This window comes from Panthera tigris, chromosome A2 (genome assembly GCF_018350195.1).
Source record: "Panthera tigris isolate Pti1 chromosome A2, P.tigris_Pti1_mat1.1, whole genome shotgun sequence".
In the NCBI taxonomy this organism is placed as follows: Eukaryota; Metazoa; Chordata; class Mammalia; order Carnivora; family Felidae; genus Panthera; species Panthera tigris.
Window position 1 is genome coordinate 17,714,136 of NC_056661.1, and position 23,088 is coordinate 17,737,223.

A 23,088-nucleotide genomic window follows, 5' to 3' on the forward strand; every position below is an offset into this window, starting at 1 on the left:
AGAAAGGAGGCAGCAGCCCCAAATGTTTGCATTTATTATAAACAAAGGTGCAGACCCTAGGCTCTCAAACACATCAACAGGCACAAAGCTAAGACAGATCTGGTGAGATATTAACAGAGGAACGGGGAACACCGAGGTATTCGTGTCTGGGCCAGAGCAGCCACCGAGGCCCCCCGCACCTTTGGTCCAGACAGCCCCTTGGCCCAGGTGTCCCAGGTGCCAAGACACACTGTGGACTCGGGTTTGGGAGCTGGATGTTCTGTTGAAGCTGGTGACGGGAGAAGCAGGGACTATCAGAGGTCAGACTGTGGGCCAGTTTTCCTCCAGGACTTAGGGGTCTTGGCCTCACAACTATCATACACACTTTGAAACAGAAAACAGACAAAATGTTTGGCTAAAAAGGCAATAACACTGCAGGGAGGACACCTGAGTGTGCCGGTGGACAGAGGCTACCCTGCCTACCTGTGATGGGGGGTCATGGCCAGCCAGGGCAGCCAGAACTGTGGGTGGATGTAGCCCTCTGGGTGGTGCCAGGAAGAATGCAGGGACCATCCAGTCAGACAGTGGTCGGGGATGGGTGGGGCTCTGCCTGAAGTGTTTTGATCTCAGGAGGCTGCCCACCCTCCCCTGGGCACAGCACAGGATCTGGGGACTATGGGACATCTGCTGAAAGGATTAAAATCCAACTTAGCCAGGTCCCAAACTTCACCCACAGGCCTGCATCATAGCTCTGGTTCTCTGAAGAATCCCCCATGCCCTGGGGACAGGCCATGGCCTCAAGCAGTGGCTAGCCGCTCCACCGAAACTGGAACATATATGCACGCTGCCCACGGAAAGCTGTACTATCCTAGCATGACACAAGCCCCACCTGGTCTCCCTGGGGTGGTATGGAAAAGAACTCACCCCAGTCTTTGAATTTTGTTTGAGATTTCAAAAGAGCACGATTTCAAGTGAGGAAGAGAACAAAGTAGGGTCCCAGCAACTCTGGCAAGGACTGCTTCCCACCACGTCAGCATCACGAGAAGTCTCGTGTACAAACAGGACTCACGCACCACGCACGGGGAGAAAAGGACCATGCCTGCGTACCCAGTCTCACACGCGCGCGCGCACACACACGTACACACACATGGTGGCAGCCCCAGATGCAGGGACATGCTCAGGGGGCTGCCTTCGGGGGGTCCATGTAGGCTGGGTTGTAAGGAGGCTGGGTGGCAGGGTAGGGCATGGCCGCACCTCCTGAAAATAGAGAGGACACTGGTTGGTTATGAGCACGGGGGCTGCAGTGTGAGGGGGCAGAGGCAGGAGATTTAGGGGGTTCAGGAAGGGTCAGAGCTGGCAGTGGTACTCACCGGCCAATGTCTCATGGTAAGCCGGGGGGCCCAACGGCTGGGCGGGGTAAGGTGGTGGGTACTGTGTCGGGTAGGGTGCCGCTGGCATCCCTGGCTGCGGGGGCATGGGGTGATAGCCCTGGTACGTCGGTCCGGGGTAGCTGGGCGGCACACTTGGAGGCTGAGGGTAAGGGGTGTGTACCACGGTGGTGGCCGTGGTGGTGGTCACAACCGCTGCAAAGAGAATCCCAGTCAGGACCACTGCCACCCCTCGCTCGGGCTTAACCAAGCCAGGGCGCCGCTCGGCTCCCCTTGCCGCCTGCGGTCTGCACCCCATACACCAAGGGTCCCGGCGGGGTGGGGAGGGGACGGGCGTGCTTACGACGTGGCCGGCAGCACATCTTGTAGAGATAGCAGCAGGAGCAGGTGAAACAGATGATGACGGTGACGACAGAGAGCACAAAGATGGTCAGGCCGATGGCTACGGTTGCCCCAAACCTGCCAAAGAGCCGATCATGACCCAGGGCCTCTCGCCCCTGCCCAGGACAGAGTCCACACCCCACCATTCCCAGGGGCACCCCTCTTGCCAGAGGAGACTCTGGGTGACACAGAGCAACATCTAGGTTGTGTAGCTTGAACCTCTTTCAGAATCCGTTTCCTCACGTGTAAAATGGGGTTTGTCTTATGAGTCTGTATAAAGCACCCAAGGTCTACCCCTCTTGCCCCGCCCGAGGAGCACGGCAGGGAGTTCTTCCGGCGCCTCCCCACCATACACCCGTCTTGGCCACCTCCGCCTAGTCAGCAGACGGTTATCGAGCACATGCCACAAACCAGAAACTCAGCAGTGGGTGAGACAGACCCGCCCTTGGCCGCCGGAAGCCCACAGCCCAGTGCAGGAGGCAGATGTTGAAGGTTAAATGACTGTGGAAGCACAAGGGACAAAGATGGGGGGAAATTCCAGGAGAGCCGAGGCCAGTGTGGCCAGAAGCGTGAGGAGAGGCACGCAGAGAACACAGACTCAGCACTGGTCCCGGAGTAGGGTTGCTGGCCTCCCGGAGTGACAGTGAGCCTGCTGGATGCCAAGCACTGTACCAGTGGGTGGGCTCCTGCACTCTGGCCAGTATTGCAGGCCGGTGAACAATGAAACAGGTAGACAGGGGCGCCTGGGTGGCTCAGTCGGTTGGGCGTCCGACTTCAGCTCAGGTCACGATCTCGCAGTCCGTGAGTTTGAGCCCCGCGTCGGGCTCTGGGCTGATGGCTCAGAGCCTGGAGCCCGCTTCCGATTCTGTGTCTCCCTCTCTCTCTGCCCCTGCCCCGTTCATGCTCTGTCTCTCTCTGTCTCAAAAATAAATTAAAAAAACGTTAAAAAAAAAAAATTAAAAAAAAAAAAGAAAGAAACAGGTAGACAATATGGGCGTGCTGGAGGTAATCTTGCCTTCCGGAAGGGCCTGATGCCGGGCCCTCAGCAAGGACCACAACAGAGTGGAGGGGCTTTAAGAAAGAACAGTTTTGGGCAGGAAGGTCACTAAAATTGACTTTCAAGGGCAGAGACCCTTGTTCTCCTCCACAGGTGCCAAGGGACCAAGCTCTATTCTAAGAAAATGTACATGCTTGCTGACTGCACCTAAAACATGGAAGGAGCAGGGTGCCTGGGTGGCTCAGTCGGTTGAGCGTCCAACTCCTGATTTCAGCTCAGGTTATGATCCCAGGGTTGTGAGATCAAGCCTTATGTCAGGCTCCATGCTGAGCATGGATCCTGGTTCAGATTCTCTCTCTCTCTCCCCCCCCCCACCCCGTCCCCTCCCCTCTACCCCACTCGCACTCTCTCTCTCTCTAAAATTAAAAATTAAAAAACATGGAAGGAGGGGCACCTGACTGGCTCAGTTGGTAGAGCATGAGACTCTTGATCTCAAGCCGCACACTGGGCATGGAGACTACTTCAAAAACAATTTTTTTTTAATTAAAAAATAAAACTTGGAAGAACCTTGGCGAGCTGTTAGGGCCTCTGCCTCTACGGAAGACCCAGGGGAAGGCTGTGGCTCCACCCCGCCCTGCCCCGACCTGGGGGGAGAAGCTGCCCCTCACAGTCCGGAGGGGCAGCACCACCTCAGCAGGTCCCTTCACAGCCCAGGGACAGGTGAAGAACAGACCTTTCATGCTCTGGACTCCAAAATACACAACCGCATTTGCAAAGCAGGAACTACTGGCCACTGTGCCGGCCCCTCACCTTCCCCTGATTCATAAGCTCCTCCCAGGCCCTCTGCTGCCCCCAAGGAATGGAGAGAAAGAAACACACACACACACACACACACACACACACACACACACACACAGTATGGCGCCCAAGCTCACCCCATGTTAGCCTCTGCCTTCACTCCAGGGCCGCCAGGAGCCCTGGACTTCCCCTCTTTCCATCATGGGCCACTCAGTTTCAATCTCCTCCCCTTTCGAGGAAAAGGAAAGCAGATCTTGGCCCTCCCCTATCCCTGACGTCAGTGGCAGGAAGAGCAACACAGAGCTCTTAAAGACACAGCAAGGCCCAGCTGCACCAGAGGGGCCAGGAGCAGGCAGGGAAGCCAAGTGTTCAGGTGGTCCTCCCAGAGTTGTGTCCCCAGCCTCACGTGCCCCGACCTGGCCTCTCACCAAGGCTATCCATCCGTCCTCCTGCCGAGACGCTGCCATGGGATCTGAGATGCCCTGAGTGCCCAAGCCACACTCCTGCTCAGCCCCAACTCAGCCCACCAGCCCCGTTCCAGCTGTCCTCCTTGATGGGTACCTTCAGTGATCTAGGCCCACCAGCAACCCCCAGGGCCTCCTGGATGACACACGAATCCCCTCAGGACCCCCTCTCCCACCAGCACATGTTCCAAGCCAGTAGCCTACCTTGCCAGGATGATGTAAGTGCCTCCTCAAGTGCCCCTGGCCAACCTGCCAGGTCTGATCATGTCACTCCTGCTCAAAAGCCTGCTATGGCTCCTATAGCTCTCAGGATCACACAGGAATTCGTTTTATAATTTACTTGTTAAGCTGTATCTGGGGCACCTGGCTGGCTCAGTCAGCATAGCACATGACTCTTGATCTTGGGTTGTGAGTTTGAGCTCCACATTGCGTGTAGAGATTACTTAAAAGTAAAAAAATTGGCGTGCCTGGGTGGCTTAGTCAGTGAAGAATCTGACTCTTGATTTCGGCTCAGGTCATAATCTCACAGTTTGTGAGATTTAGCCCGGCTCAGGGCCCCATGCAGACAGCACGAAGCCTACCTGGGATTCTCTCTCTCCTTTCTGCCCTGCCCCTGTTTGCACGTGCTCATCCATGCACGTTTCTTCTCTTAAATAAACTTTAAAAAAAAAAAAAAAAGCTCAGATATTTTAATAGAAATAAATAAATAAAATATTTTTTAAAATTTTGTTTTAAAAAAATTTGGGGGCACCTGGGTGGCTCAGTCAGTCAAGCATCCAACTTCAGCTCAGGTCATGATCTCATGGCTCATGGGTTCGAGCCACACATCAGGCTTTGTGCTGACAGCTCAGATTCTGTGTCTCCCTCTTTCTCTGCAACTCCTCCACTCGCACTCTGTCTCTCTCTCTCTCTCTCTCTCTCTCAAAAATAAATGAACCTTAAAAAAAATTTTTTTTTGAGAGAGAGAGAGAGCATAAGTGGAGGAGGGGCAGAGAGGGAGGGTGACAGAGGATTTGAAGCAGGGTCTATGCTGACAGCAGAGAGACTGATGTGGGGCTCAAACTCACAAATGGTGAGACCATGACCTGAGCTGAAGTAGAATGCTTAACTGAGTCATCCAGGCACCCCTAAATTTTCTTTTAGAGAGAGAGAGCATGGACAGGGGAGAGGGGCAGAAGGGGTGAGAGAGAGACAGAGAGAAAGAGAGAATCCTAAGGAGGCTCCACACTCTGCACTGAGCCCAACACAGGGCTCGATCCCACAATCCTGGGATCATGACCTGAGCTGAAATTAAGAGCCGGATGCTGAAATGACAGCCAGCCAGGTGTCCCCCCACCACCAAAAAAAAGTCTTAAAAAAATTTAAAAATTAAAAAGAGATAAATTATGTATATCTATTTGTACTTATCTGTATATATATTATAGTTTACAAAAAAGGGGGGGGATCTAGGATCTGTCTCACCAGATAGTAAAACTTACAATAAGACAAATTTTAATCTTTAATTAATAAAGTCTAGGGGTGCCTGGGTGGCTCAGTCGGTTGAGCGGCCGACTTCGGCTCAGGTCACGATCTCGCAGTCCGTGAGTTCGAGCCCCGCGTCGGGCTCTGTGCTGACAGCTCAGAGCCTGGAGCCTGTTTCGGATTCTGTGTCTCCCTCTCTCTGCCCCTCCCCCATTCATGCTCTGTCTCTCTCTGTCTCAAAAATAAATAAACGTTAAAAAACAATTTTAAAAAAATAAAATAAAATAAAGTCTAAATAAAATAAAACTTGTGTGGTCTGGGACTCCCACCTTACCTTGTTCTCTGTGCTCTGGCCACATCACCTTCCTTTCAGCTTTGCAAAGCCCCATGCTGTATCTTACCTCAGGGCCTTTGCACATGCAGTGCCTCCTGCCTGATCCACTCTTCTCTTTGTCTCACCCCCATGTAATTAATTTCTGTTCACCATTCAGAACTCAGCTCAAAATATTATTTCATCAGGAACACTTCCCCTGACCATGCAGATAAGTTTAGGTAAGAACTTCCTGTCTACCTCAGTTTATAAACACTCAATGTGAGCATTTGATTAACATGTACCTTGCCTCCACCCGTGGATTCACAGAGGTACAGACTGCACCTGCTTTGGGCCATCACTGTAACTCCAGTGACAAGCATACAATAAGTGTTCAATACATGCCTGATGAATGAAAAACTCACTCAGGGACCCAGGGGCAGCACCTCGTAGGACAGCAAGGCATGATGTTCTGGGGAAGGGTAATATTTGAGGGGTGGTTGCAGTGTGGCAGGGGTCTGTGGTACCAATGGCCACAATTCCAGTTGAACCATGCCTCTGAGAGGAAGGAATGATATTCCCAAGGTTGGGGCTACCTCCCAGATCAAAGACACCAAAGGCCAAGTTCAAAATATAGAGTCAGCCCAGGCAGGGAGCAGGTGGGGCTGAACTGGGGGTCCCAGAAGGCCAAAGACTCCCAATGTTCAGACTGGGGAAAGGCCATCTCTGGAGCAGGGACACCAGCACTTTCACCATGACGCTGGCAAGACAGGGGACTGGCCGTGACACAGTGGGTGTGAGAGCTGCAGAAAGGATGCTGGGAGGGCCAGGACAGGTGCACCATTGCCTCATCTCACCTCAAGGACCTGTATGCCTTTCCTACAAACTGTCACAGCAGAGTCAGGATGGAGGGTCAGCAGCAGCCTGCCTGGGGTCTGAAGCCATGCATCCTACCAGTCAGGTGCTTAAAAACATGCCAATCCTGCCTGACTATCCCATGAGTAGCAAGGGACTGGGAAGGGACAATGAAATCAGGATCCAAAAGAACCATGACAGAGGAGCAAGAAAGCTTTGGGGAGGGAACAAGCCAAAAAGGGACACAGCCACTGACCATTCAATAGGGCAGGATGGGGCTCGCCTACCAAAGGTGGGGAGCAGGCAGAAGACTTGAGCCAACTCCAGGCCCATGGATAACATGGCCACACCATAGGGAGCACAGTGCCACATTCAGGGAAGATATCACCCATCCAGGCTGTGACAGGCAGAAATAGTCTCATCTGGGTCCCTGTGCTCTGAGCTGGTGCCTCATTCTTGGGGAACCCAAGGAGTCACTCACAGAGGGAGACAAGGGGTTTTTCCTTCTATCAAGGCTTCCCTGGAGCTCCCAGCCATGGCCTGGGCAGCAGGTGCCGGACCCACCAAGGAGCCCACACTCCAGTGGATAAACAGCACCCTTGGCCGAGGGGGCAGCACACAGATGCCCACCTGAGAGAATGGACAGGCAGCCACCTGAGGGCATTCACAGAAGTGTCGTTGGTGACTATGCCCTTTTACCTGCCTGGTACCTACTTCCCAAACCCTAAACCTTTATTAAGACAGGTGTCATGTGAGACACAGGGGCTCTGGTAAGAAAGCAGAGAAGAGACGGGGCAGAGCAGGGTGGGGGCAAGTCAACAGCATTACTGTCAGCACTTCTCAGTGGGCAGCACGTCTGGGGCAGGAGGCATGAAGGGCACAGGCAGGGCAGGAGGCACAGGCACCCCCACCAGGCACAGTGGTGTGCACGCTGCAGCGTGTGGCCCCGCTCACCAGTTCCGTGACTGGTGCACACCTCAAGGCGCGACAGGTGCTCCTGGGCTCGTCCCAGTCACCTCCCTAACTGCCTGCCACAAGCCCTGGCAGTCATTCCTCCTATGCCCCTCAGGGACCTTGTTCTGCAGCGTCCCCTCTGTCCCCTTTCCCAGCCTAAGTCTCCACCAGCACCGAAGAAGCCCTTCTTCACCCTGACTCCTCCTCCAACTCCTGTCTTACTCCTCACTGGTTCACAACCAGATATCTCCCTGAAGCTGTCTACACTCACTTCACCTACCCATTTCCAACTCACTCTTCAATCCACTGCACTGAACGGCTCCTGCCACAGGTGCCATGGCCTCTGTGGTATGGCATCCACATTTCTCAATACCCCACGGACCGGGCGTCTTCCTCTTTCCTCCCACTTTTCTGAACCCTCCCGCTCAGCTCCTCCTGAGGCCATTCTTCAAACGTTGCTGACCCTCAGATTCAGTCCTCAACACACTCCTGCCACCCAACCTGAGCCCTTCACCCCAAACCTATTCCTTGTCCCACATCCTCTCACAGGGCCAGACCTCTGGCCCTGTCAACAGAGACCAGCTTCCCCCACCCCTCCCTAGCGCAGCTGCTGAATGCCCGTCTCCACCCTCATAGCACCCCACCAAACCCAGTCTCCCTCTAGCCTCCCAACACCTTGGACTGGGAAGCCATGGCTGCCTCCCACTAGCCACCCGCCACCCCGTCCCTGCCTGCTGCCTTCATCCTCCATAGAGCAGCCAGAGTGGTCTTCCTAAAACACCATTCAGACGAGCACTGCCCAGAACCCCATGCTGCCCGCTGTCCTCAGGACAAGGCCCACCCCTGGGCTGCCCCCGGCCCACACTGGCTGGACATCAGAACATCCTGTGGGGCCATCTGAAAGCCCACAGTTCTGGGACTCAACAGTGGAAGGGCATTCCCTGGATGTGGAGGGAGGGGCTCATCGAGGCGTCAGTCCCCAGTCGGCCAAGGGGGCAGGATCAGCCAGCAGACGGGAGTACAGAGGCCGGGCCCTGGGCGCTGAGGGGGGACCACAGGCTGCACTTCCCCCCTCCCCACTCCCCGGTGCCCCGTCTGATTCCACATCCACCCAGGTCCACAGGGCAGGATGGGGCAGGCAAGCACCTGGACCCCCGTGCAAGCCCTGAGCCCAAAGTCTCTTCTTCCTAAGGGGCAACCAGGCCTGGGCAGATCTTCTCCCAAAAGGGGCTTCTAGATCCACCAGGGCAGGGGCAGACGGCACGTGGAACAGACCCCACCAGGAAAACACACCAGTGGCTGCACGCTTACTCCATCCGCATGAAACGTGTGTCACAACACCTAGTCATGGTGGCAACAAGACACAGCAGGAAACTGGCCGAGGGAACTGAGCTTTCAAAGATTGAGTTGTTCCCTGGCCCCCTGACAGAAGGGCCCTGACACAGCAACCATAACTCACAAGCCCAGACACGGGGACTGGGTGTCATCGGTTGTCCCAGCATCTTCGCCGCGCTCCATCATTACCTCACCACCGTGCACCTGCACCACCATCGCCCACCGCCATCACCCCGTCACCTCTTCACCCATCACTGTCGCCCCGTCACCACCATTGCCCTGAGACCATCACCACCATCACTGTATCACCATCGCCACCAAAGCCCCACCACGTCACCACCATTGCCCCGTCGCCGTCACGATCACACCATCCCTGTCACCACCGTCACCATCATGCCCTCCCTATCACCTAGGTCAACATGGACCCCTACCCTTGGCCTTTCAACTGCCAACCATAGTCCTCCCATTCCTGAGTACAATGATGAGGACACAACTTTCCAACATGAGGAGCAAGGGACCCGGTGGTCAGTCTCTGGGGCTAGTCACTACAATGACTCTGCGGCATCCCTGTCCCCACAGCCCTCACTCTAGCCCGCTGAGCCCCTTGTCATCTTGGCCAGAAAGATGCACGCAGCCTGCAGGTTTTATTTACCCTGACATGGGGTCGCTGTCCAAGCTGGAACGGAACCTCAGCGCCGAGCCCAGCTGCTCCAGTGGCTCTATATCAGTGGACACGCTGCAAAGAGGAAAACTCACAGTTAATACACCCGAGCCCCACCCAGCATACCAGGAACAAATGTTACCTTAGTGCACACACACAACATGCACCAAAGCCAGTCCTGTACGGGGCCGGCGAGTAGCCCTAATGGCCTCCTGAGCATGACTATCACACACACCAGGATCTCAGGCTAGAATGCCACACATTCTTCTTTTTTTTTTTTTTTTTTTTTAATGTTTATTTTATTTTTGAGACAGAGAGAGAGAGAGAGAGAGAGAGAGAGTGTGTGTGTGTGTGTGTGTGTGTGTGTGTGTGAGTGGGGGAGGGGCAGAGAGAGAGGGAGACACAGAATCTGAAGCAGGCTCCAGGCTCTGAGTTGTCAGCACAGAGCCTGACACAGGGCTCAAACCCATCAACCATGAGATCACAACCCGACGCTTAACTGACTGAGCCACCCAGGCGCCCCCCACACATTTTTCTCAAGTGCACATGGAAACATTCTCCAGTACAGACCACAGGTAAGGCCTGGCAGGCTCAATAGATTTGAAAAGATTGGTATCATACAAAGTATCTTTTCGAACCACAGTGCTACTAAGCTAGAAATCAGCAAAGGAAGATTACCATGTCACAAAGTTAAAAAAAGAAATGGTAGGGGCTCCGTAAAGCGTCCAACTCCCGATTTCAGCTCAGGTCACCATCTCACAGTTTCGTGAGTTTGAGCCCTGCGTCAGGATCTGCACTGACAGCGTGGAGCTTCCTTGTGATTCTCTCTCTCCCTCTCTCTCTGCCACTCCCCTGCTCGCGCTCTGTCTCTCTCAAAATAAACAAAAAAAATTTTTAAGAAAATTATTAATGAATTACTGTTAATTGTGCTAAATGTACTATTGATACAGTGGTTATATTTCTTTACAAAGGACTCATTTGTATAGATAAAAACTAACATTTGAGGAGAAATTTTTATGATGGTTTAATTTTTATTTTGTTTTAAAATAATGAGGAAAAGGAGAACCTGGATGGCTCAGTTGGTTGAGCGTCCGACTTCAGCTCAGGTCATGATCTCACAGTCCGTGAGTTCGAGCCCCGCATCGGGCTCTATGCTGACAGTTCAGAGCCTGGAGCCTGTTTCAGATTCTGTGTCTCCCTCTCTCTCTGCCCCTCCCCCACTCGCACTCTGTCTCTATCAAAAAATGAATAAACGTTAAAAAATTAATTAATTAATTAATTAATTAATGAGGAAAAAAAGTGGTGGAAAGTGTATGGTCAGAGTGTGGGTAACTATGGAAGCAGATCATGGATGTGGAGTTATTATTCTCTTGTTTTTGTATATATTGAAACTTTCCAAAATTAAATGTAGAACAAAATTCAAAAGCATGAGGAACAACTACACCCTAAATTTGAAGGAAAACTGAAGCTGAGGAGAAAATACTTTTAAAAAATCAGAGAGCAAGGGCTCCTGGCTGGCTCAGTCAAAAAAGCATGCAACTCTTGATCTCCAGGTCATGGGTTCAAGCCCCAGGTCGGGTATAGAGATTACTCAAATAAATAAAACTTAAAAAAAAGAATCAGTATGTAGGCTTTGGTGAGCAATAACAGAGCAGAGGATGCCAAGCTGGTGTGTGGGAGGCTGGAAAGAGAGACCCAGGGAAGCTAACCCGGCATCTGAGGCCCTGTTGCTCCCAGGGGCACTAGCCAACTTCAGAGGGGCAGCTGAGGGGCTGAGTGGAGATTGGACTCAGAGCCCACCAAGTGACGATGATTCTCTGATGATTCCCACCAACTGGGGATGAGACCTAAAAAGCTGCACCCCAAGAATAAGGGAGAAAGTGAGCAGAGAGCTGAGCTCCTAATCCTCTTGGCCTCTGCAGTTAGGCCAAGGTGGTCTGAGAGTGCCGTGTCCCTGCAAAAGCAAGACTTCTCCTCAGAAGTCCTGAGCTCCAAATTTCTACAGTCAATTTTGCAAATGTAATGTTAGGCACACATTACAAAGTTTTCAGAAACACTAGGACACTAGACAACATGAATACAAGACCAAAGAGAAAGGGACACGTGGGTGGCTCAGCTAAGTGTCCGACTTTGGCTCAGGTCCTGATCTCATGGTTCGTGGGTTTGAGCCCTGCATTGGGCTCTGTGCTGACAGCTCAGAGCCTGGAGCCTGCTTCAGGTTCTGTGTCTCCTTCTCTCTCTGTCCCTCACCTGCTCACGCTCTGTCTCTCTTTGTCTCTGTCTCTGTCTCTGTCTCTCTCTCTCTCTCTCTCAAAATTAAACAAACAGGAGCACCTGGGTGGCTCAGTTGGTTGACTGTCTGACTTTGGCTCGGGCCATGATTTATTGGTTCATGGCTCTGAGCTCCACATCAGGCTCTGTGCTGACAGCTTGGAGCCTGGAGCCTGCCTCAGATTCTGTGTCTCCGTCTCTCTCTGCTCATGCTTTCTCTCTCTCAAAAATAAATAAACATTAAAAAAATTAAAAAATAAATAAAAATAAAAAATAAATGGGGCGCCTGGGTGGCTCAGTCAGTTAAGCATTTGACTTCGGCTCAGGTCATGATCTCACAGTCCGTGAGTTCGAGCCCCGCGTCGGGCTCTGTGCTGACAGTTCAGAGCCTGGAGCCTGTTTCAGATTCTGTGTCTCCCTCTCTCTCTGACCCTCCCCCGTTCATGCTTTGTCTCTCTCTGTCTCAAAAATAAATAAACGTTAAGAAAAAATTTAAAAAAATAAATACTTAGCTTCTTTAAAAAAATATATAAAAAATAAAATAAAAAATAAATAAACAATCATTGGGGCACCTGGGTGGCTCAGTTGGTTAAGTGTCTGACTTCAGCTCAGGTCATGATCTCATGGTTCATGAGTTTGAGCCCCACGCTGGGCTATGTGCTGACAGCTCAGAGCCTGGAGCTGCTTCGGATTCTGTGTCTCCTCTCTCTCTGTCCCTCCCCTGCTCGTACTCTCTCTCTCTCTCTGTCTCTCTCTCTCTCTCTCTCTCAAAAATAAACAGGGGCGCCTAGGTGGCTCAGTCGGTTGAGTGTCCCACTTTGGCTCAGGTCATGATCTTGCAGTTCATGGGTTCAAGCCCCACATCAGGCTCTGTGCTGACAACTTGGAGCCTGGAGCCTACTTCGGATTCTGTCTCCCAGTCCTGCCACTCCTCTGTCTCTCTCTCAAAAATAAACATTAAAAAAAAAATTTTTTTTTAATTAGTCAGAAAAACCATATTGCTTGCAAAGGAGCAATCATTAAACTGTCAACTGGTTTCTCAACAGAAATAATAGGCAACAGAAGACAATGGAACGGGGTGCCTGGCTGGTTCAGTAGGAAGGGTATGCAATGACTCTTAGTGTTTTTTTTTTTTAATGTTTATTTATTTTTGAAAGAGAGAGGGAGAGTGCGAGTGGGGGAGGGGGAGAAAAGTGAGGGGGACCCAGAATCCGAAGCAGGCTCCAGGCTCTGAGCTGTCAGCACAGAGCCCAATGCGGGGCTCTAACTCACAAACTGTGAGATCATGACTTGAGCCAAAGTCAGACACTTAACCGACTGAGCTACCCAGGCGCCCCACTATGCAATGACTCTTGACCTCAGGGTCATAAGTTTGATCCCCATGATGAGTGTAGAGATTGCTAAAAAAATAAATAAACGTAAAAAAAAAAAAAAGAATGGAATGAAAGCTTTAAAGTGCTGAGAAAAATTAGTAGCTGCCAACCTAGAAATCTATAACCAGGAAAAATATACTTTGAGGAGGAAGGTGAAATAACGACATTTTCAGAGAAACAAAAACCAAGAAAATTTGACACCAGCATACCTCATGAGAGGCAGAAGGAACATGATCTCAGTTGAGGCTTAAAGATGCAGGAAGCAATAAGAAGCAGCGAGAAGGTAAAGATATGGATAAATGTAAATAAATATTCACTGTCTTGTATGGAAACCAATTTGACAATAAATTTCATATTGAAATAAATAAATAAATATTCACTGTCAAAAACAATTAAAATACTGTCTTTGAGGCTTACAATGGTTATACAAGAGATAAAGAGGGACATTACATATGATAAAATGAAAAATTCATCAGAAAGTCAAACCAACCCTAAATATGTATGCACCTAATAACAAAGCATCAGAACTCATGAAGCAAATATTGACAGAACTCAAACAACAAACATATCTGTGGTCTCCAGTAATCAATAAAGCAAGCAGACAAAACCAAAAGGCAGAAAAGAACTAAACACTATTATCAACCAACTTGATCTGACACTTATAAAGCACTATACCCAACAACTGCAGAATATACCATTTTTCAGGTTCATATGAAACATTTACCAAGGTACAGTATAGGTTGGGTCATAAAATGAGTCTCAATAAATCTCAAAAGACTTAAATCTTAAAAGAAAACAACACAATGAGGTATCACCACACATTCACCAAAATTACTGAAATTAAAACCTAGGCAATAGCAATGATCTAGATCTTGACTGAGATATTATATGTGAGAAGTATACATTTATTAAAACTCATCAAACTGAAACATTCAGACCTGTGCATTTTGCTGTATGTGATTATAGCTCAATTTTTATTTTATTTTATTTTATTTATTTATTTATTTTTTTTAACGTTTATTTATTTTTGAGACAGAGAGAGACAGAGCATGAACGGGGGAGGGTCAGAGAGAGAGGGAGACACAGAACCTGAAACAGGCTCCAGGCTCTGAGCTGTCAGCACAGAGCCCGACTCGGGGCTCGAACTCACGGACCGTGAGATCATGACCTGAGCCGAAGTTGGATGCTCAACTGACTGAGCCACCCAGGCGCCCCTAGCTCAATTTTTAAAAATGACTTACAATGCCAAGTTTAGAGAGGATGTATAGAAAACTGGGACTCTCATACATGGCTGGCAAGAGTGTAAATGGTACAGTGTTAGAAAACTGGAAGTATCTGCCAGTATCTGGAAGCTGAACACATGCACCAGTGACTCAGCAATTTTACTCCAAGATATTTACCCAAAAGAAATATGTTCCTTTGAAATATTTATTTATTTAAATAATCTCTATCCCCAATGTGAGGTTCAAACTCATGACCCTAAGATCAACAGTCACATGCTCCTCCAACTGAGCCAGCCAGGCACCCCAGAAATATGTTCCTTTTTTTTTTTTAATTTTTTTTAATGTTTTATTTATTTTTGAGGGAGAGAGAGACAGAGTATGAACAGGGGAGGGGCAGAGAGAGAGGGAGACACAGAACCTGCAAAGCAGGCTCTAGGCTCTGAGCCATCAGCACAGAGCCCGATGTGGGGCTCGAACTTGTGAACCATGAGACCATGACTTGAACCAAGTCAGAAGCTCAACCAGCTGAGCCACTCAGGCGCCCTGAAATATGTTCCTTTTAAAAGGCACCAAAGAGGGGCACCTGGGTGGCTCAGTTGGTTAAGCATCTGACTTCAGCTCAGGTCATGATCTCACAGTTCTTGGGTTCAAACCCCGCATCATGCTGAGAGTTCAGAGCCTGGATAATGCTTCCGATTCTGTATCTCCCTCTCTTTCTGTCCCTCCCCTGTTTGTGCTCTGTCTCTGTCTCTCAGAAATGAATAAATGTTAAAAAAAAAAAAAAAAAAAATTAAAAAAATAAATAAATAAATAAATGGCACCAAATATTTGCCTGGGTGGCCCAATTGGTTGGGTGTCTGACTTCAGCTCAGGTCATGATCTCAAGGTCCATGGGTTCAAGCCCGCACCAGGCTCTGCGCTTTAGATTCTGTGTCTCCCTCTCTCTCTGCCCCTCCCCCAGTCACACTCTGTTTCTGTCTCTCAAAAATAAATAAACGGGGTGTCTGGGTGGCTCAGTCAGTTAAGTGTCCGACTTCAGCTCAGGTCATGATCTCGTGGTCTGTGAGTTCGAGCCCCGCATCGGACTCTGTGCTGACAGCTCAGAGCCTGGAGCCTGCTTCAGATTCTGTATCTTCCTCTCTCTCTGACCCTCCCCCGTTCATGCTTTGTCTCTCTCTGTCTCAAAAATAAATAAACATTTAATAAATAAATAAATAAATAAACGTTGGAAACAAAATTTTTTTAAGGCACCAAAGGTTTGTGAAAAAGAGTTCTTAATATCACTATTAGAATAGCGGGGGGTGGGGGGGTGGGGGAAGAATAGCAGAAGCCTAGTCTAATAAAAGGTGTCTTAAAAAAAAAAAAAAACTACAGCAGGAGAGTCTGGGTAGCTCAGTCAGTTGAGCATCCATTTTTGGCTCAGGTCATGATCTCACAGTTTGTGAGTTTGAGCCTCGCGTCAGGCTCGTTGCTGTCAGCAGAAAGGCTGCTTCAGATCTTCTGTTCCCCAACTTCCTGCCACCCCCCCCCCACCCCCAGCTCTGCCCCTCCCCCACTAACACTCTCTCTTCTCAAAAATAAATAAACATTAAAAACCACACACATACAAAACTACAGCAAACATTTTTTAACCAGGAAATGATGAAAGCCTTCCCTCTGGAACCAGAAACAAGAATGCTACCTATCACCACTTTCAATCATCATTGTACTGGAGATCCGAGCCAGTGTAATAAAACAAGAAAAATTAATTAAAAGTATAAGAATTGGAATGGAAAAAATAAGACATTAACTGCACATGATGTGACTATTTTTGTAGAAAATTCTAAAGAAATTTCAATTAAAATCACTCAAATTAATAAGTAAATTTAGTAAAGTCTCTGGATACAAGGTCAATTTATTAAAATATATTACCTTTCTCTGTATCAATACATAATGAGAATTTTAAACTATACTACTTATGAAAAAGACTGAGGCACCTGGATGGCTCAGTTGGTTAAGCATCCGACTTTGGTTCAGATCATGATCCCACAGTTTGTGGGTTCAAGCCCCATGTGGGGCTCTATGCTGACAGCTCAGAGCCTGGAGCCTGCTTTGAATTCCGTGTCTCCTTCTCTCTCTCTGTCCCTCTCCCACTTGTGCAATCTCTCTCTCTCTCTCTCAAAAATAAATAAATGAACTTAAAAGATTTTTTTTTTAAAAGAGTAATTACCTAGGAGAAAGTACAGATGCAGGAAAACTATTTGACAAAATTCAAGATCCCTTCATGACTAAAAGTCCAAGCAAACTAGAAATAGAAAGCAACTTCCTCATTCTGATAAGAGGCACCAATGAAAAAGCTACAGCTAGCATCATACTTAATACTGAATGTTTTCTCCCTAAATCGAAACCCAGAAAGAGATATCTGCTCTCATCACTTCTATTCAACACTGCACTGGAGGTCCCAGCCTGTGCAATGAGGCAAGAAGGAGCAAAAGCAATACAGAGTATAAAAGAAATAAACAGTAGAAGAAAAAAAATGGAATAAAAACAAACCAAAACAATATGGTAAGTTAAAAAGAAAGAAGTACAGAATGAATAGGAGAGAGACCAATAAAAAGCACAAAATAAGATGGCAAATATAGTCCCAGCACAATATTACACTAAATTTAAATGAAATGCTCCTGTATTTTAAAAAATTACTGGAATGGATTTCTTTAAAAAAGACACATGCATAAATGTAAGGACACCAAAAGGTTGGAAGTAATCTTCAGGTGTGGCTGGCAGTGTATGCAGCCTGGTGCCGCCATTCCCAAGATCACTTCCTTAGTCAGTAATTACATACATCTCACCAACCTGGCAATTTGCTCCCGTGCACACTTCCAAAAAATTCTCACATGGTTCCATAAAAGGAGATAGGAAGTACAGGAGGATGTCCATCACAATTATCTAGGATAGCAAGCTTAGGACTCAGACCAAAGAGAACGACACCACAGGGGTGGGCACAGGCCGGATGTACACAATGCAACATGGATGGGTCTTACAGACGCTGTGCTGAATGCAAAAGGTAAAAGAGTTCATCGTACCCACAAAACAATGTACATTTTGCAAAGCACAAAGTGGCTCTCTGCCCCTCTCTCCCACTTGTACTCTCTCTCTCTCAAATAAAATTTAAAAAAATAGGGGCGTCTGGGTAGCTCAGTCATTTAAAGCATGTGACTTTGACTCAGGTCATGATCGCACAATTTGTGAATTTGAGCCCTCATCAGGCTTTCTGCTGTCAGCACAGAGCCTGTTTTGGATCCTCTGTTTCCCTCTCTCTGCCCCTTCCACGCTGGCACACACATGCACATGCACACAGGCACGCACGCGCTCTCTCTCTCTCTCAAAATAAATAAATAAACTTAAAAACAAATGGGTGGGAGGGGCTCAGTGGCTCAGGGGCTCAGCCCCTGAGTGGCTCAGTCAGTTAAGGTTAAGCTCCGACTTCGGTTCAGGTCATGATCTCATGGTTGGTGGGTTCGAGCCCTGTGTCAGGCTCTGTGCTGACAGCTAAGAGCTTGGGAGCCTGCTTTGGATTCTGTGTCTCCCTCTCTTTCTCTGCCCCTCTCCTGCTTGCACTCTGTCTCTCTCACTCTTTCTCTCAAAAATAAATAAACATAAAAAAAAATTTTTTTTAAATAAATAGGGGCACCTGGGTGGCTCGTCAGTTAAGGGTCCGACTTCAGCTCAGGTAATGATCTCAAGGTTTGTGAGTTCGAGTCCCATGTCGGGCTCTTTGCTGTCAGCCAGAGCCCCCTTCCGATCCACTGTCCCTGTCTCTCTCTGACCCTCCCCCACTTGCGCAAGGGTGCATGTGCATGCACTCAGTCTCTCTCAAAAATAAATAAACGTGGGGGCCCCTGGGTGGCTCAGTCGGTTAAGCGTCTAACTTCAGCTCAGGTCACGATCTCGCGGTCCATGAGTTCCAGCCCCGCGTCGGGCTCTGGGCTGGTGGCTCAGAGCCTGGAGCCTGCTTCCGATTCTGTGTCTCCCTCTCTCTCTGCCCCTCCCCCGTTCATGCTCTGTCTCTCTCTGTCTCAAAAATAAATAAACACTAAAAAAAAAAAACACTAAAAAAAAAAAAATTTTAAATAAAAAATAATAATAATAGATAAATAAATAAACGTGGGGTGTCTGGGTGGCCCAGTCGGTTGGGCAACCAACTTCACTCAGGTCATGATCTCACAGATTGTGACTTCGAGCCCCGCATCGGGCCCTGTGCTGACAGCTCAGAGCCTGGAACCTGCTTCGGATTCTGTGTCTCCCTCTCTCTCTGCCCCTCCCCCACTCACATTCTCTCTCTCTCTCTCTCTCTCTCTCTCTCCAAGAGTAAATAAACATTTAAAAAAACATAAAAAATAAAAATACAAATAAATGAATAAACTTTTAAAAATAAAAAATAAATTAAAAAATTAATTTAATTTAATTTATAAATAAATAAAACCCAAACCATGAAAAGGACATACACACTGGTAGCCTATGGAGTGAGAGGGAAATGGAATGGTCATGTGAGATTAAAGTAAATATGTAAGATGACAGGGGCTGGTCTTGACCAGACTGATGATAATCAACCTGCCATGAGCTGAGAAGTTTGACCATCTCAACCGTTTCTATACCCGCGACCAAACACAAAACACAGATGTGGCAAAGGGAGACCTCGGGACCAGCCCATGAAACAGCCTAAACCAAGATGCAATGCAAATCCAGGGGCCAGACCAAGAGGACACAGGCACGGTGCAGTGCGACGTGCCTTCCAGGGCCCACAGGATGATACCTACACAAATCACATACAATCCCCCACCAGGTGCATGCACGAACTGTGGGGTACACTCACACCAAGGCATGCACCTTGCTGGTACAGGTACACATCCAGGTACATACATATCCAGGGGTGAGCCACAGGGCCAGCTGAGGCCACCAGCCCCGAGAAACCTGCTCAGCCCAAGGCTGAGTGAGGTGGGTGAGCTGCAGTCCTCTAGGGTCGCAGGGAAAGGGACAAGGGGCTGACTGAGCAAGCTCTGGGGAGCTCAGCCCAGAACAGGGGCACCCCACCCCCACCCCTGGTCCAGTGCTCTACCACCTCGAGGGGGCTGAGAGGCGGAGGGGCAGGGCTATTTCCCTTTCATGTACACTCCTGCTCGGGGCGGGCTCAGGCCTCCCCCCCTGCGACCACCGGGCACCCACCTGGCCTCAGGCACAGAACACTTTTCCTCATCCCACACAAATTTCTTCAGCACATCAGAGCAGCAGTATTGTTTGTAACATGTGCCACAGCAGAAATCAGGACAGGACTCAGGGAAGAGGATGCGTCCACGGGAAGCCACACACACTTCACTGTGGACTGGAGCAGAGAAACACACTTGTTAATCTGTGGCCACAGGGCCAGGCCTCATGCCAGATCTCAGCCATGTCCTGGCTAGCACAGCCCCTTTCCAGCACTGCCAGCAGGCACAAGCATCTGGGCCATCTGTGAACCATCCTAGTCATTGGCCACCTCTAGCCAAAGCCCCCATCAGCCTTGCCCTCCTCCCTGTCCCACAGCAGAGCACCTAACAAGCCCCCTTCCCTCCCCCACCGGCCACTTGCCTTCTGATAGAAGACTGACCTTTCTAAGTGGGAGTTTGACTGGGCTACTTCCTGCTCTCGGACCATCCCTGGTCTCTACTGCCTCAGGATCAAGTCCAGAGTCCACAAAACGGGGTTTGGACTGCAAAAGGCCTTGACGATCACCCCAGCTTTCCAACTCTACCCACATTCTGCCTATATTCTTCTTGCCTGCTTCCCATTCCCCACCTTCAAATCTACTCATCCTACAAGGCCTCACTCCAGGCCCCCTCCTCCAGAAACTGCCCAAGCCCAGCAATCACAGACCTGAACAGTAATACCCCCCCAACTAGCTGCTGGGGCCCAGGCACTGGACCAACTAGTTCTCAATCCTTATTCCCTCTCCTCACCTGGGCCTGGGCCCCTGCTAGACACTGGACTGCAGGGGCCTGGCCCTCACAGACCACACGACAGGCTGTCTCCAGACCAACTCCCCATTGGCTACAGTTACACCCACCATATAAGAGTCTGTGAAACAATTAGTCCTGGGCTAGGGCTGCAGCGGGTGCCTAGAAAATGTTTATGCCCTCAGTGGCCAGGGCTCCGAGGCAGTGGCACCACTTGGAGTCCCAGAACCATTACAAGGCTCTCAGGCAAAACTGGGATCTAAGGATATTCCCCCAGGCTGGGGTATAGACAACACTTCACTGTACCAGGCCATGCTGAGAGGACCTGGCTGACAAGTGTGGGAAGTGACCGGGGCTTTGAGAGACCACAAGCCTTGCAAACTTCCAGGAAGATGCTACAGCCAAATGTTCCCATGCATCCTTAGGTTATATAAGCAGAGGCCTAGTGCCCACCAGCAGGAGGGGGCAGTCCCGGATCGTGCCTGGGCAGACCCCCACATAGAACACCCAATCCAGTAAGGCCCAGATGACTACAGTAGCTGATAAACCATGAAGTGTGGCTACTTCACCTGGAAACAGTGCTGACACAGCACCTGGAACGCAGAGACCCAGAGTGGCCAGGGCCCTGGGGCAGCGTGCAGTATCTGGAGACCATGTACAGAGCGAGGCCCACAGAAAGAGGCACTGAGTGGCCTCCCTGAGAAGAGATAACTAGGAATGGGATGGGGGCGGGGGAGGGGTGCTCTGCTCTTGGCAGGTTCAGGCAGAACCCTGCTCTGGGCAAAGCTGCAGGACAGAGGACCTGACCACTACCAGGCTCACCCTGGTAGTAGGTATGGTGGCAGGTATGGTCAGCATGGCCCATGCTACTGGGTTACTCGGGTGAGCCACCTCCAGCAGGGTCTTTACAGCCTTTACAGTCACGGCCCAGCCTCCAAGCTGGGACTGAAGACACAACGCTGACGCTGTCTGGGCCAAGAGCCCATGACACGAATGCTCTTCTGGGCCCCAGACACTTCCCAGTGGAGGAGGCTTCCCAGATCTCACTGGACCAGGGACCTGGGCTCCATCTTCTCACTTTCCCACCCCAGGTCCCCACATTCATCTCAGCCCCCAGGAAATAAAGCCCTTCTCCTGGAGGAAGCCACTCACCCCAGAGGGATCATCCGCTTCCTCTGGCTGGGCAAGGGGTTCTTCCAATTCCTACCCCTAAAAGGCCCCCAGCCTGGCCTCCTCCGCCTGTGAATCACCCGTCTGGCTACCGTCAACACACACACAGTGATGTTTCCTCCAACCCCGGGGGGAGACCGGCCTCAACCCGGCCTCAACCCGGCAGGGGCTTCCACACCCAGTAAACAGAGCCCAAGGGAAAGCCTCTGATGGAGGGGCCAGGCCTCCCTGCTGCCACCACCCTAGGCTAAGGCCAGGCGGGAACTCCTACCCCAGCCCCTGGGGACCCAATCCCTTGTAACACGTGAGGGAGCACAGACCCCACCACCAGCACCACCATTCCCGGGCAGAGCAATGGTGGCAACTTCCTAGGGTCTGGGCAGTGTCAGTTCAGACTGGGAGGGGTGCTGCGGTGGAGGTCAGGTCAGTCCTGAGGGTTGGCTGACTGCCTCGCGGTTAATGGGGTGCGGGACACTGTGGGGACGGTGTTGCCTGGGCTCACGCCAGGGGCGCACGGACGTGGCTGCCCCGCTCCCCTATACACTGTCCCCGCCCGGGACAAACTCCCCCCACCCCCAAAGGCTCACCACCTGGAGGCGGCGGGAGCAGCAGCAGCAGCAGGAGGATCCGTGGCGCGGGGACACGCGCAGCCATAGCTGGGTGGCGGACGGACAGAAGAACAGACAGACAGAAGAAACAGGGGTCGAGGTGCAGCCGCAGCCTCAGCGACCCGTGCGGCCACCGCTTCCTCGCCCCGCCCCGGCGGCCTGTTCCGGGAACCCCGCCCGGAGGAGGGAGCGGAGGGGAGGAGGGCGAGGCGAGGGAAGGGGAGAGGACGCCCCTCCCAGCCTGCCGGCCAGGCCCACGTCCGGGGGCCAAGCAAAAACTATGGCCCGGGGCCGTTTAGGACGCTGACAGGCACCTGGCGACCACCGACGTTGACTTCTGTGCACGGGATACTTTCCGCTCCCTGCCCCGCTCCCCCTCCACCCCGAGCCCCAGTTCCTAGCCCTTGACCCCAAGGGGGTCTCCACTGGAATCTGCATCCTAACACTTGGGAGGCTGGACACAGCCCCTCCCCTCCCCGTGGCCCTGGGCCCTCATTCTGCATCGGAGGACCAGGTGAGGTGGTGGGGACAGTGCCCAGAGCAGACCTGGGCACACAGTAGGCACTCAATAAATGCCAGTCCCTTCTGCAAGCCTAGCCCATCACCTCACCCACTGGGTTGATACCTCTATCCCTTCAGGCATCCTACCCGCCCCCCCCCCACACCCCTCCCAGCTCAGGGCAAGCCTGCTTCAGATGGCCTGGTCTGAGGATGGGAACTGGAAGCTCCCAGGCACACCAGGCCACCTCCTGGCTCAGGGGGAGTCTGGCTGGGCCTCATCCGCGTCTGCTCCAGACCATACGCTCACACAAGACACCTTGAGATGGGGCAATGGCTAACGGTGGCTCTGCCACCCACTGTGGAGCAGGGGTCTGGGCAGAGCCAGGGAAA

The 23,088-nt window shown here is 50.8% G+C and overlaps 1 protein-coding gene across 3 annotated transcripts; it reads right to left on the reverse strand.

The window, feature by feature from the left end:
* Nucleotides 1–17: 17 nt before the first annotated feature.
* Nucleotides 18–22,358, reverse strand: SHISA5 (shisa family member 5). Of its 3 annotated transcripts, none has more exons than XM_007088470.2 (6): nucleotides 22,180–22,358; nucleotides 19,653–19,809; nucleotides 9,575–9,658; nucleotides 1,711–1,826; nucleotides 1,350–1,562; nucleotides 18–1,236 (listed from the first exon to the last, which is right to left on the reverse strand). In XM_007088470.2, exons 1-6 carry the CDS (start codon nucleotides 22,241–22,243, stop codon nucleotides 1,157–1,159), a joined length of 714 nt encoding a protein of 237 aa, XP_007088532.1. In that variant the 5' UTR covers nucleotides 22,244–22,358; the 3' UTR covers nucleotides 18–1,156. The 3 variants fall into 3 exon arrangements, with proteins under 3 accessions (XP_007088532.1, XP_007088531.1, XP_007088533.1); XM_007088469.2 differs by having other exon boundaries at nucleotides 22,177–22,358; XM_007088471.3 differs by lacking the exons at nucleotides 9,575–9,658; nucleotides 19,653–19,809; nucleotides 22,180–22,358 and adding an exon at nucleotides 3,681–3,783.
* Between the last annotated feature and the right edge of the window lie 730 nt (nucleotides 22,359–23,088).

Coding starts and splice junctions, on each gene's coding strand:
- SHISA5 (XM_007088469.2), bottom strand. CDS start 22,243: ATGGCTGCGCGTGTCCCCGCGCCACGGATCCTCCTGCTGCTGCTGCTG. Junction 9,659..19,652: donor TGTTCTGTGCCTGAGGCCAG/GTGGGTGCCCGG, acceptor TCCTCTTTGCAG/CGTGTCCACTGATATAGAGC. Junction 1,237..1,349: donor TTACCATGAGACATTGGCCG/GTGAGTACCACT, acceptor CTCTATTTTCAG/GAGGTGCGGCCATGCCCTAC.